At 40.7% G+C, this 13,120-nt stretch overlaps 1 protein-coding gene across 4 annotated transcripts in view; it reads left to right on the top strand.

Annotated features, from left to right (window-relative positions):
- slc12a5a (solute carrier family 12 member 5a) overlaps positions 1-9,644 on the top strand; it is a 139,559-nt gene extending 129,915 nt beyond the window's left edge. Inside the window, exons 17-26 of one of the 4 annotated variants that reach the window (XM_071903776.1) lie at positions 427-595; positions 1,526-1,721; positions 5,696-5,865; positions 6,252-6,383; positions 6,633-6,740; positions 7,314-7,439; positions 8,313-8,500; positions 8,830-8,844; positions 9,126-9,259; positions 9,553-9,644. In XM_071903776.1, the coding sequence (XP_071759877.1) occupies positions 427-595; positions 1,526-1,721; positions 5,696-5,865; positions 6,252-6,383; positions 6,633-6,740; positions 7,314-7,439; positions 8,313-8,500; positions 8,830-8,844; positions 9,126-9,259; positions 9,553-9,644 (1,330 nt within the window). Of the gene's footprint in view, positions 1-426; positions 596-1,525; positions 1,722-5,695; positions 5,866-6,251; positions 6,384-6,632; positions 6,741-7,313; positions 7,440-8,273; positions 8,501-8,829; positions 8,845-9,125; positions 9,260-9,552 lie in introns of all 4 variants that reach the window. The other 3 variants (XM_071903775.1, XM_071903774.1, XM_078283443.1) reach the window with 3 other exon arrangements.
- Positions 9,645-13,120: the final 3,476 nt, after the last annotated feature.

Raw genomic sequence — 13,120 nt, 5'->3', positions numbered from 1 at the left:
CACAGCTACGTAGTGAACCCCTAAATACATATGTCCTCCACACAAAGTCAAACCTAACACACGCTGTGTTTTGTTGTCACGGTTCTAATTAACATAGAAATGAACAACATGTCTGAGCACGTTCAGCCATTCTTTCAGTTAACGTGATTCTCCTCATCGGAGCTGTCAGGTTACTAGCAGTGTTTGTGAATTCACGTTAACACATGAACCTTTCATGCTGTTTTTCTCTGTCTCTCACTGCTTCGTTTTCTCTTTCCCAACTAGTACTTTTACTCGGCTCGCCCAGCCATTTCTTCTTCACGCCTTTATTTGACTCTTCATTGCTCTCCCTGCCCTCCTCCCTCTTTTTTCCCTCCCTCTACCTTTCTCTGCACTTTCTCCTCACTTTCTTTCTTTCCCTCCCTCTGCTTCCCCCCCTCTCTTCAGGCCCCAGTTGCTGGTGCTGGTTAGTACAGATGCAGAGCAAAGCGTGGAGCAGCCGCGTCTGCTTTCTCTGACCAACCAGCTCAAGGCAGGCAAAGGTCTAACCATTGTTGGCACAGCGCTGGAGGGCACCTACCTGGAGAACAGCGACCAGGCCCAGCGTGCAGAGCAGGTAGGGGTCCTGACTGTCAAATGTTATGTTAATGTACTGACTGCATGGCATAAATCTGTATAGAAATGATTTCAAATTTGAATAAACTTTAGAGATGTGCTTGTTTTGTACTTTCCACTTTCCACTTTCTAACATCCCCCCACAGTGGCCTCAACAACAATATGAGCAAATCACTGTTTAAAGGGCAAAATGGGATTAACAACTAATTCCTAGCTGTTCCTCCAAATCAATTCCTACCTCATTCAGGAGAGCACAGCGTGAATAGAGTGAGAGGGTGACTGGAGCTGGGCTTTAATATCAAATCACATCACATTAAATTAACTCAACTCAAATCATATCATATTATATCAAATCAGTGTCAAAAGTGTGAGGGAAAAGCTAACTAAAGCTTTATTTCAAATATTTAAAACATGTTCAACTACTTTTTTGCTTGTATCGAGGGCACCAGAAGGGTATAACTGGCATTTTGGGTGAAAATGATCTACTGTATAAATAAAAGCTCTTGAGGAGATCTATTTAGTAAGGCAAGGAAAACTGAAATCTGAAATAATTTTGAATTAAAAGAACAAAAAACAAAACCTTAGAGCCTTAACTGAAAAATGTGGTCATTGATTGGAGCCAGAGCACCAAATGTTGGTTCACTTGAATAATAATCACTTAAATAGTCAAAATGGCAGATATTGTGTCAAGATTGTACGGAAGTATGTTCCATTCATCTTGAAATTAAAAGAAATTGCCAGGTTTTCTAGTAATTACGAGTTATTTCCTTGTTATGAGATCTTTTCCTGTTATTATACCTTGTTACAGTATACTTTTAGACTTTTGTTTTCATGTTTCAAATTCAGGTGCGATTCCCTAATGAAACTTCTACATTGTGTTTTTTGTTCTGTGCACCTCGGTAACAGTGACACTCTCCCCATCCCCCTCTAGGCGCTGCATAAACTGATGGAGACTGAGAAGGTGAAGGGCTTCTGTCAGGTGACGGTGTCCTCCAACCTGCGTGACGCCACCTCCCACCTGCTCCAGGCCAGCGGGCTGGGAGGCCTGAAGCACAACGCCGTGCTGGTCAGCTGGCCGCGCAACTGGAAACAGGCCGACGAGCACCAGACTTGGAGGAACTTCATTGGTGGGTCACTGGGATGGAACAGAAACCAACATCACCATCCAACCCGACACGATCTCAAAGAAAGTCGTGAAATGAGCACGAAAATTAGGTTCTTCCACCACGAACTGGATTCTGTGACAGTAACACAAATTAGATTCTGTGGCAACAGCATGAATTGCGCATGCCATTTTCAGCTAAATGTTGGCTAACAGTTAATTTTAGGCAAGTAAAACAATTTTGGTTAAGGTTTTGGTTACGGTTATCGTTAGGCAACTAAGACAACTTTCTTAACATTAGGGAAAGGCTTTGGTCATGGTTAAATAAGAAAAACTTTAGCTAAAAATTCAAATTTAACTCACGGCCATCCGCCACCCCGACCACTACTTCAGAGTGAGACTACTTCTTGTTTATAGTTGTTATTTGGTGTTAAGTCGTGTTCATTTTACGTATTTGTGTGAGATCAGGTTGATTCCCACCAGGTTGAATGAGGTTGAAGGCAGATTTTGGGGCAGCAGGGTGGCATAATGCTCAGAGGGACTTTCCTTCAAGCGAGAACCCCAGAGTTTAAGCTCCTGTGTCGTCAAGCGTCCGTCCTGCTGAAGCGTCTTTCAGCAAGACACAAAATCCCTCCCAGCTCCAGCGGTGCGTTTCTGTAGCTGATCCTGCTCTTCGGTCTCCATGTGGAGGGGGAAAGTGAAAAGAGAATTTCACACATAAATTATCACATTATTATTATCATTGTTGATAATTAAAACCACGTATTAACAACACAGTTTGTGAAACTGTACATCAGACAGACAAATTACATTTACTTGTATTACTTATATTGAGTAGCTTTTTTGTGTACTTCTTGAGTACTTTTTTTTTTATTTAGTAGTTAAAGTTTTACTTAAGTATGTTTTGACTTCAGTAATTTATAATTTGCACTACAGAGTACACATTTTGTGAGGCTCTCCATCAGCATTACATCAAAACTGGACAATGGTAAATTACATCTGCATCAGACCTGCTAAAGCATGTGGAGAAAACATTAAGTAACTAACTGTAACATTAAATGCTCAAATTTATCATGATAATAGCTTAGTTAACATCAATGAAACATCAATGTAACAATGTTGAATAGTGGGGATGGACATTTTCATTTTTTACAATCACAGATCAAATGACACAAATTTCAGAATCCTACTTTTGGAGTGCTTAAAGGATAAGGCCGGTGTTTTTTAATGCATTGCTTACCGTCAACAAATCCTATGAAAATAACAAAATCAACAATGCGTTTGCTCTACTCCCGTTACTTTCTGACTTCCCACGTACCGTTTTTAGCCGTCAACCCGGAAGTCATTGGCTCCAATTGTAAGCTAAAAACCTTGAAATACAGCTCACAAAGACATAGTTTCAATTTGAAAAATCGCTAACTGTTACCACGAAAAGTCAGACTGTTGTAGTTATTACCAAATCAAATTCAAATGGGAACAAATTTTTCATTACGCCGGGGACTATTTTCGGTGCTACGGAACTACTTTCCTGAGATCGCAAAGTGTTTACAGCCGGCTTATTAAGTTGTTTGAGGAAAAAGTCGGCCGGCCCGGTGCATCGTGATGATGAAATATGTTACCCAGAGCAACGGCATGGCTCTGTGACGTGTTTTTAATCGTTTTTTTAATACAATGGAGTTCTATGGCTGATGGGACATGGCTTCATTGGGCACCGGCTACATGGACGAGACTTGCTGGCAAAACAAAATCATTGCTGATTTTGTTATTTTCATAGGATTTGTTGATGGTAAGCAATGCATTAAAAAACACCGGCCTTATCCTTTAACATAGTCTATAACAAATATCAACAATGCATTCATAGAGAGTAAACAATAATGGAGGTTAATACTGCAGTTGTGGGAGGAGAGATTCATGCTCTCCATAGCAAAACAAATAACCTGCCCAACACAACCATTAATTATATTGATGCGTGCTCTGTTTGTTGATACACTTTAGTTTGTATTTTTTTAAATTGGAAGAATCCATTTTGATTTCTATCCTCTCCTTTTTACATTGCATGGGCAATACATTATGTAACTTTTTTTTTCTGTTGTTTTGTTTTGGGGGGTTTATTGGACATAACTCTTACATATTAAATTAGCTACTTTTTATTTTCACTTCACCAGTAATTTGACTTCTCAAATCTCAGCAAAGTAACAGTACTTAATGTTAAGCCCGACGGACCCGGTACCGGGTCCACCCCCGTGGCGTAGTTACGAAAAATCGCGATGGAAGATGGTCTATTTATAGATACAGATGTTATACTGTTTTGAAAACATGGGGTCTTGAGCTTTCAGAATCCGTAAACCAATTGTATGTTGTCCAAACTATGTTTTATTACGAAGTATTTTAACAATAAAGTCGTACAAATATAAACTTCATAAATATAAGAGCAAGTTGTGATCAAAAGCGCCGGGATAATTTTCTCGTCAGTCTACAATAAATGCTTGGTATCGCTGGAAACTAGAAATTCCGAGCTTTCCAATGAACCTAAACGCACCACGATTGGAATGACAAAACTTCCGCTATTTCCGGGGAAACATAGCAGTCAAACTTCACATTTTACAGTCACACTGACAAAAATCTATCTTCTTGCCAAAATATTTCACCAATACCACTTATGTTATTTTCGCCAAAAACGGCAGATTTTAGTTACTTACGTTTCTACCGTAACTTTGGACCAACGGGAAGTCATAGCGATCGTCAGGGGGGTTCCAGCCAGTTTAGTCCACTGGAGCTCTATGGTGGGAGCTCAGGCTCTTCGTCGCCATCTGGTGGCTGTATCGAAGTACTGACACCAATGAGCCTTATACCATCTGATTCCTCTGACTGAGACGAAACTGAGGATAGGTTACTTGGCACTGAGGACCCCTGCATTCTCCATTAATCTGCCTGTATAGCATGGAGCTCTTCAGTCATATATGAATATTGATCAATATTCATTGTGTTTATTACTATTTCAATGTTTTTGGGAGATTTATGTTATTTGTAACATGGCTATATGGAAATAAATAGTGTTTTAAGTAAAACTCCCAGTAAACAGTCAACATGTAAACCGTAAACATGGCCAAAGCATGGAGACCGCCTGAGTATATCTTTATAAATTGTATCATAAATGTTGTATTTTAGTGTATTTTCATCAAATTTACAGTTATAGTTGTAGTCAAGGAGTAGGAGAAGACATTCAGTTGCATCATTATCCATGGGATCTTGGTTATAATGATGATATTGCCTTTGAAATTTAGATTATATACTAGGCGAGGATGAAAATCTTATTTTTTCCTTTATTGCATCTTATCCATTTACTCTGGAATGGTAATAGATATAGGTTTACTTACAATGGATTCATATTCCTTAGCTTCTATCAAAGGAGACCAGAAATATGCATATAGGCCTTATGGTTGAGGAGCTATTGCTGATTCATTTTGGGTATGTTATTTTAGGCGTTTTTTCCTAGGGCTAGGGGCTAGGGCTTAACAGGTTAAAGTTAAATATGATATTTTGGTATTCTTTCCACCCCTGTACTGTATATAGCTCAGTTTCATCTGGATGTATTGAAGAGGCAGATAGGAACAAAGGATCTCTTATAGTTTCTCAAGTGGCTGCGTCAAAGATTCCTCATTTAACACAGCAAGCTGCCTCTGTTGTCGGCTTTTTAGCATACGAGCTGCGTTACCACTCCTGGCCAGCTTTGCTTTTAATCTTCATGTTTAGTGAATGTGTGCTCATGCACACCTCTGCTTGTGTGTGTTTTTGGTCATGTAGGGAATCATTACAGACTGTGGATAAGGTCCGAACACCTGTGTTGTTAATATTTTCTCTCAAACAGTTTCTATAATGGAGATACCTACCCATGACACCACAGTCTATTGGGGTTAAAACGTCTCTCTCTTCCTCCTCTTCTTCCTCCTCCTCTCATCTCCTATCTCTCTCTCTGTTTCCTCTCTTTCTGCTCTGCAGAGTTGGTCAGGGAGACAACGGCTGCTCACCTGGCTCTGCTTGTGCCCAAGAACATCTCCGCCTTCCCGTCCAACGGAGAGCGTTTCACTGAGGGACACATCGACGTCTGGTGGATCGTCCACGATGGAGGCATGCTGATGCTGCTGCCCTTCCTGCTCCGCCAGCACAAGGTACTGTACCGCATTTATTCATAATACTGGAATAGAATAGAATAGAATAGCCTCTTGAGCCCTGTCATCTCATGCATTTTCTCATTCCTACTGTGTTGTAATGTACTTGTAATGTTCTTTTAAGAAGTTAGCTTTGTGTTGTTGTTAGCCTCAGATGTAGCTCAGAAACAGTTTCTAGGTAAGAACATTGTGGGAAATATTCCAATGCTTTTCCTATATAACTTCTTCTGCTGCAGGTGAGTGTTCATAGTTCTGAACAGGTAGACAAGTAGATTTACCAATTCCAAACACGCCAGATAAAATAAGGTTTACCAATAGACAAGCTACAGAGGCACAGAACAATTGAAAAATCAGTTTATGTCAGTAACGTTGTTTTTGCTCCTCAGGTGTGGAGGAAGTGCAAGATGCGCATCTTCACTGTGGCCCAGATGGACGACAACAGCATCCAGATGAAGAAGGACCTGACCACTTTCCTCTATCACCTCCGAATCGACGCTATGGTGGAAGTCGTAGAAATGGTGAGACTCCTCAGCATCTTGATATACTACACTATTGCAGTAGCCAAAGCACAGCTAAGCCTGAGGTATTATCCAACTATGCCTGCAAAAAATATAGATTTAAAGCTTTTTTCTTATTCATTTCTGTAATTGCCAGTATATGTACTGTATCCAACTACATGAGCCTTCTTTCACAAAACGTTGTTAATCTCAGTGCAGCTTTCCTGGTTAGATGAGTTAAGACTCAGCTGTCTGTTTGTCTCACCTCAGCATGACAGCGATATCTCAGCCTACACTTATGAGAAGACCCTGGTGATGGAGCAACGGTCGCAGATACTCAAACAGATCAACCTGACCAAGAACGAGCGCGAGAGAGAGGTAAGAGGGAGACATGCTTTTGGTTTCTCTCTCCATTTGTTTATGTCAACTTTTGTGTCAATTCTTTTGTGAAATGCACTCAAGCATGCAGGTATAAACTTGACTTGACCAGACTTGACTTGACTTAACATGACACTCACGCCCCTCTGGACAAAAGCACATCTACAGATAGGTTGGAGCAGTGGGATACCACATTTACCCGCTCTACCAGTGTTAACTACAACCACAGCAGCAACAGCGTCTTTGAATGGCTGGTGTTTTTACAAAGGCAGAAAATAAAAGATATTGATTTCCATGTTATACCATTATTGCCTTAAATGCTTCGTTGAACTTTAAGATTAGCTGGCCCTCCAAGTCAATAAATTTAATAAGCGCAATGGAATTATCTTCATTTTAACCTTGCTTTGCTGCAAAACGCGGTAATGATGTACAGTAAATAAAAACCTGTGAACAACACTGTTATGACCTGCTTTGCTTTTAATAAACATTCAAAGAAAAATAACTCACTATCTCTCAAAAATCTCTCCTCCCATATCACTTAATCCTCCCTGTCCTTCATGTGTGTGTTCACAGATCCAGAGCATCACTGACTCGTCCCGCGGGTCTATTCGCCGCAAGAACCCGGCCGCTGTGACCACCCAGCTGAGTGTGACCGAGGACCAGCCGGGCGGCAGCAAGGAGGAGAAGCCTGAGGAAGAGGTATAGGGCCAGCTCTGTTAGCAGAGCACCGCGATCTCGGTTTGAAGTTTAGAGTTTGTTTACATGCACATATACAAGTGATAAAACACTGGAAAAATTACAGATTGAGCAGGTGAGATAAAACCGAACACCCGGGGGAAAAACATGTAGTTCAAAACAAAGAAAAGAATCAAGACGATAAACGAAAATGCAATTGAGCTGGATAACAGAACAGAAGGCATCACAAGCTAAACAAGGAGTGTAACGGTGTAACAAAATGCATAAATGGGAACAAAAAAAAGAAAATTGACTTGGTATCAGTTCGCTCAGTGCAGTCAATTCACGAAATAGATGTTCTCTACAGCGGAAAATATGAAAACATTCGACATGGGCTAAAATGATTCTTGATTCCAGTGGAGTTGAGAATGAATAGCCGCCTTTCAGGCATCAAATGACAGTTTTCTTTTGAAGTGACTGCATGAAGCCTGATGGCTGTCATGAGGTGGACCAAAGCCATCCTCCTCACTGATTGGCTTGCCTCATACGCACTAACAGCACAGTCAAGTTTAAGTTGTACATTGTTAATATGACACATGCACGCTCTGCACTTCTCTTGCCTCAGACACGGCTCTTGTTACCGCCATGGAAACCAAATAATATACGGACTGCACAACACGAAGCCCCCTTAATCACAACTCTCTTTCCTCTCCTTCTCCTCTCACACACTGTGGCTCTTGTGACTTTACCTGCATTCCTACATTTCCACCTCAACTGTGATTCTTTCAACCTTCCACTTTACATGTGACTCCACCTGGCCTCGTATCACGTCTGTTGTCTCTTCCCCTCGTCTCATAGTCAAAGTCGGCCTCTTCCCCTGTCTCCCCCCCTGCCCAGGTCCAGCTCATCCACGACAACACCACCCCCGCCAGCCCCGCCACCCCGCTCACCCCGGCCACAGAGGGGGCCCAGAGCCCCGGGGAGCAGGTCCAGATGACCTGGACTGAGAAGTGTGACGGGGAACCGGCCAAGCCGCCCGGTGCTGCCACACCGGAGGGCATCAAAGACATCTTCAACATGAAGCCGTGAGTGTTTTCAAATGCTCGTTGAACTTATCCGTCTTGTAAAGGTGAATTTCCTTTTTGTTTCTGACAAAAAGAGCGCCTTTGGGTCTTCGTGATTCTTTTTTATACCATATATGTTGCCGCAGGATTTGTGAGGATTGTTAGAAAGGGGATTCACAATAAATAGCAGGGCTTGGAAGTCATATTTCATTATGAGTAATGTCTATGCGGTATGTAGTGTTGAACATGGTGATAACACTGTTCTAGTGTACTTCCAAGTAGGAATATTCAAAATGTTATGTAGCTTAGCACTGACTGAATCATGTGTTTCTCTTCTTGCCATGCTGCAGTGAGTGGGAGAACCTGTAAGTATTGAAGTTCCTATAAAGCTCATTCAGTGTTATCCATTCACATCTCATACGGACCAAGTCGGCCAGTCACATGAGCGGATGAGGACGAAGAAATCATTGTGTGAATGAGCAGCTGTCATCTCTATCATCTCTTAGTATCTGGAAATGCTTTGAAACATGGAGAAATATCACATATAGCATCACAAACACAGGGTCGATTCTGTTCTCCAAGCCGTTATCAGTGGCTGTGTGTGAATCAGTTTGACCTTTATATCTGTTGCTGTGTCCTCACTCAGGAACCAGTCCAATGTGCGGCGCATGCACACGGCGCTCCGGCTGAATGAAGTCATCATCAAGAAGTCGTCAGAGGCCAAGCTGGTCCTGCTCAACATGCCCGGGCCGCCCAAGAACCGGACAGGCGACGAGAACTGTATCCTTCACCTGAACAGTGTTAGGCTTATTGTGAGGAGACAATGCTAGCTTCACTCCAAAACATGGATAATAAACTATGGCCCTGTTGTGATGGCCACTTCTGCTCTAATCTTAATTATGGAAAGTGAATAATTTGTTTCTTAGGAATAAACTTGGCTTTAGTATTTAAGCAGTTTAAATCAAGCGCTAAGAATGATTTGCAGATACTGTTTGACCCAAGTCTGGTGATAGTACAGTATAGTGTGACAGATGTGTGTTGTAGTTGCTGTTTCTTTAACCCTTCTCTCCCAGACATGGAGTTCCTTGAGGTCCTCACTGAGGGTCTCAACCGGGTCCTCCTGGTCCGCGGAGGCGGCCGCGAGGTTATCACTATCTACTCTTGAGAGAGCAACCCCCCCCCCCCCCCCCTCCTCTTCCCCATCCCTAACCCCTATCCCTGTGTCACCTGTACTCCAACCCTCTTGTCCATATTGCTTAGTAATCATGTCACCCTTACCATTTATTTATGTAAGATAGTCCACTCACACCCAACCAATAGCCCAGCTCAGCTTCAGCACCTTTCCCTTAGCTCCTCCCCCAGCAGACCGATGAACAGTCATCACAGGTTCAGCTACTAAACCCATCATTCTAGTCCAGTAAGCTATCGTAACTATTGTAGGCTCTAGACTCATTTAGTTGCTATCTAGATTAGTTCCTTAGGCGAAAATGTTTCTACTCTGAGCTTTTTCTTTGCTAGTCTATAATCTAGTAACCTGCATTGAGTCAAAGGGTCACTCAGTAGGGAGGTGTGGTGGGCGCGGGTTGTTAGCTGAGGTGTGAGCGCACATGCATGTCTGTGTCTGTCTTTGTTTTAATCACTGCAGATTATTTGAAGGTTGAGTTTTCACCAGCGTGGCATAGAAGCGGCTACTACCTCTGAGCACGGAGTAGACTTCTATCCAGCTGAAACCAGCTCAGTGTAGGATTGTATGTTCAATCCGTGGTGGAGAACGGACGCCTCCCACAGCATTCCAGCCTGTTGTTTTTGATGTGAATTATCTTTCAACTGAAAAAGAGACTGCTACCCACGGTCAAGACCAATGGTTGGAAGGAGGAGAGCGTGGTCATCGTTACGGACTGTGAAATTCACAGTGATATTCAAAGAAGACTCAGATGGTGGATCGGACGTCCATGACAACCTACAGTATATCACACTCTTTAACCTAATCTTTAGCACTCCTTAGCATGACATCCTTATAATTGTGTGTTTGTTTTTCCCCCTGTTCCGTAATTGTCTTTCTACTCATCCCCCTTTTACTCCCTTCTTAGTGGCTATTTATCCCTGTGGCCACTGTTAGTGCCAAAAAACAACAAGGCTAGCTTGGTTTTTAGAGATTGACGCGTAATTAAACTGTGAATAGTGTGTTTCCTAGCAGGAGGGTGGTCTGACAGAGGAGTGGGGAGAGAGTACGCCCTGGGAGATCATCATTGTCAGATGCCAGCACCCCTCGACCCTAGTGTGGATCACTGTAAATAATGTAAAAGCTCTGACGCGTTGTTCAGTATGAGTGTAGTATTTTTGTGACATACTAAAAGCTTCTAGTGGAGAAAATGTTCCTTCGCTCAGAGGGTCAGCTCAAAAATGCTTTTTTTTGGATGGCTTAGGCTCCTATCACTATGGTAACTGTCACTGTAACCTTGACAAGTACTGCACCTGCACTGTCTGCCACTGTGCAACAAGTGACATTTTAATGAATTCATCAAGTTCATTAAATGAATATTAAATGTGTTATTTTTTCATCTAGAAAACAAAATATGTATTTGTTATGTTTATAGACAGAGATTATACATATTTATGAAATAGTTATATATCATTTAGATTGTCACTCAAAGATATATTGTTGTTTTGCCAAATTTAGATATGTTATATGTGCCATATCAAAGTATTTTTCAAAGAGAAATAGTAAACAAAATTCTATTTGATCAAATTAGAGAGAACAAAGTGTGCTTAAAGCTGAGGTGTCTACATGGAATTAGTATGGTGTTAACGCTATAGTCGGAAAGTCACCTTATACATGATAAAGAAATAGATGTTCAACAAATTACCCAGACCTCCATAAAACTACCAACACCCACCCACTGAAATACGCATATCAGATAATATGGAGTTGAGGTTTTGAGCATCTATTGATTGATTGTTTATAGGGTATAATCTAAATAAATGGAATGGACAATGGCTTCTGTAGCTAGGAATCTCACTTTGTCCATGAGACTGAACTCTATGCAGTAGACTCTCCTATGAGATTTTATATCCTCTAGATTGGTTAAGATTTGAGCCAAACATGTCCCTGACCATAGGAATGAATTGTTAGTGAATCATATTTAAATTTAAAAGTGCATCTTGAAAGGAATGTGCAATAGTTGAAATCCGGACTCACATAATCATGTTATTTATTTTTTTACACATATATTTTGTATATGTAGATTTCATAAGTCTTGCGAATTCAGAACCATCTCACTCTGACCAAGGACAGCTGTCACTATGCTTTGATCATTTTTGTTTTGTTTTGTTTCTTTTCTCAAAGAAACTGTTTTTGGTCATTTGCACTTGTAGTAGATCTATGAATATAAATTAATACATATATACAATAGAAGGAAGCAAAACAAAATTAAATTAGTTTATAGAACTATTAAAAACAGTATTAAATGTTTTTAGTGTTGTTTGAATGTCAGACCATATGTTGTGAATGCTGCTAGTATCAATAGATTTATTTGTACTGTAAATAGAGATGACTAAAGGAACATAAAAGATAAAGCGAAAAAGGGTGTAGGCTTAATAGACATACATATCAGTGCTGGTGGTTGTCTACGGAGACAAGGCTTTACCTATAAACTATTGGCCTGCGATCTCTGGACAGGGTGAGCTTTCTGTTTTATTAGAGAACTATATTGAATACCTTGACGCAATATTATAAGGTCACTAGGGTGCGATTTGTTTGGGGGGTCTGGGGGCAAATCCTCCAACCTTTTTTTCTCTTTTTAAAAATTGTTCTCTTGATTATTACCATCTTTAATCTCATGAGTAAAGTGAACCAATTTTAAGGGAATAGATCATGAATTTGAACAGTCTACTGAAATAGACTGACAGGAATTACAAAAATATGTTTTGGACATGAACATTTCTGAGTTGTTACATGTTAAATGTTACAGGTTGCGGATTTTGAACACACCTACCTGTGGCACAGACGTGTGGTATTCAACAAGCAGCCACACCTAGTTTTCAGTGATTGGGACGCCAAGTCATAAACCTTTTCCTTAATATGCTTTGATATCACACTTAATTATGACAAAGTAGAAGTACAAAATTCACATCAGGTTTTGAATAACATGGCTATTTTGGGATTGTCACTAGAACATTGCCTGCATCGACTGAGCCTTTTAAATCTATTCAAAAGAAAAGATATCTGATGTTTATTGGAAAAGTTTATTGGAAATGAATTTATTTATTGAATTATAAATGTTTTATAATTACTGTTTGCATGGTCCTATGTGGCAATATTTGTTTTAGTGGTTTCTATAGTGTGATGACTTACATGTTCAAGGCGCAGAGTTGGGGAAGGGATGTTCTCTTTCGAGCAACATGAAATGTTGCTTCAGTTACACATATGAGAACCTGGGAATGTTTGCCTTACGGCAATATGGCTAGACCTTGAAAACAAGTCTTTTGCAAAAAAATAAGAAAAAAGTATGAGTTCACTATATTGTTACTTGTCATATTTCAATCTTGCTCAAGTAGTGTTATGTAATGTAATAGGAGACTTTGAGTTTGCGAAAGGATGGGCCTTAGGAATGGTCATTTCACCTTTGTAAATATATATCA

Source organism: Centroberyx gerrardi, chromosome 5 (genome assembly GCF_048128805.1).
Source record: "Centroberyx gerrardi isolate f3 chromosome 5, fCenGer3.hap1.cur.20231027, whole genome shotgun sequence".
In the NCBI taxonomy this organism is placed as follows: Eukaryota; Metazoa; Chordata; class Actinopteri; order Beryciformes; family Berycidae; genus Centroberyx; species Centroberyx gerrardi.
Note: the sequence above shows the minus strand (reverse complement) of the source record. Positions and strands in the feature narration are given on the sequence as shown.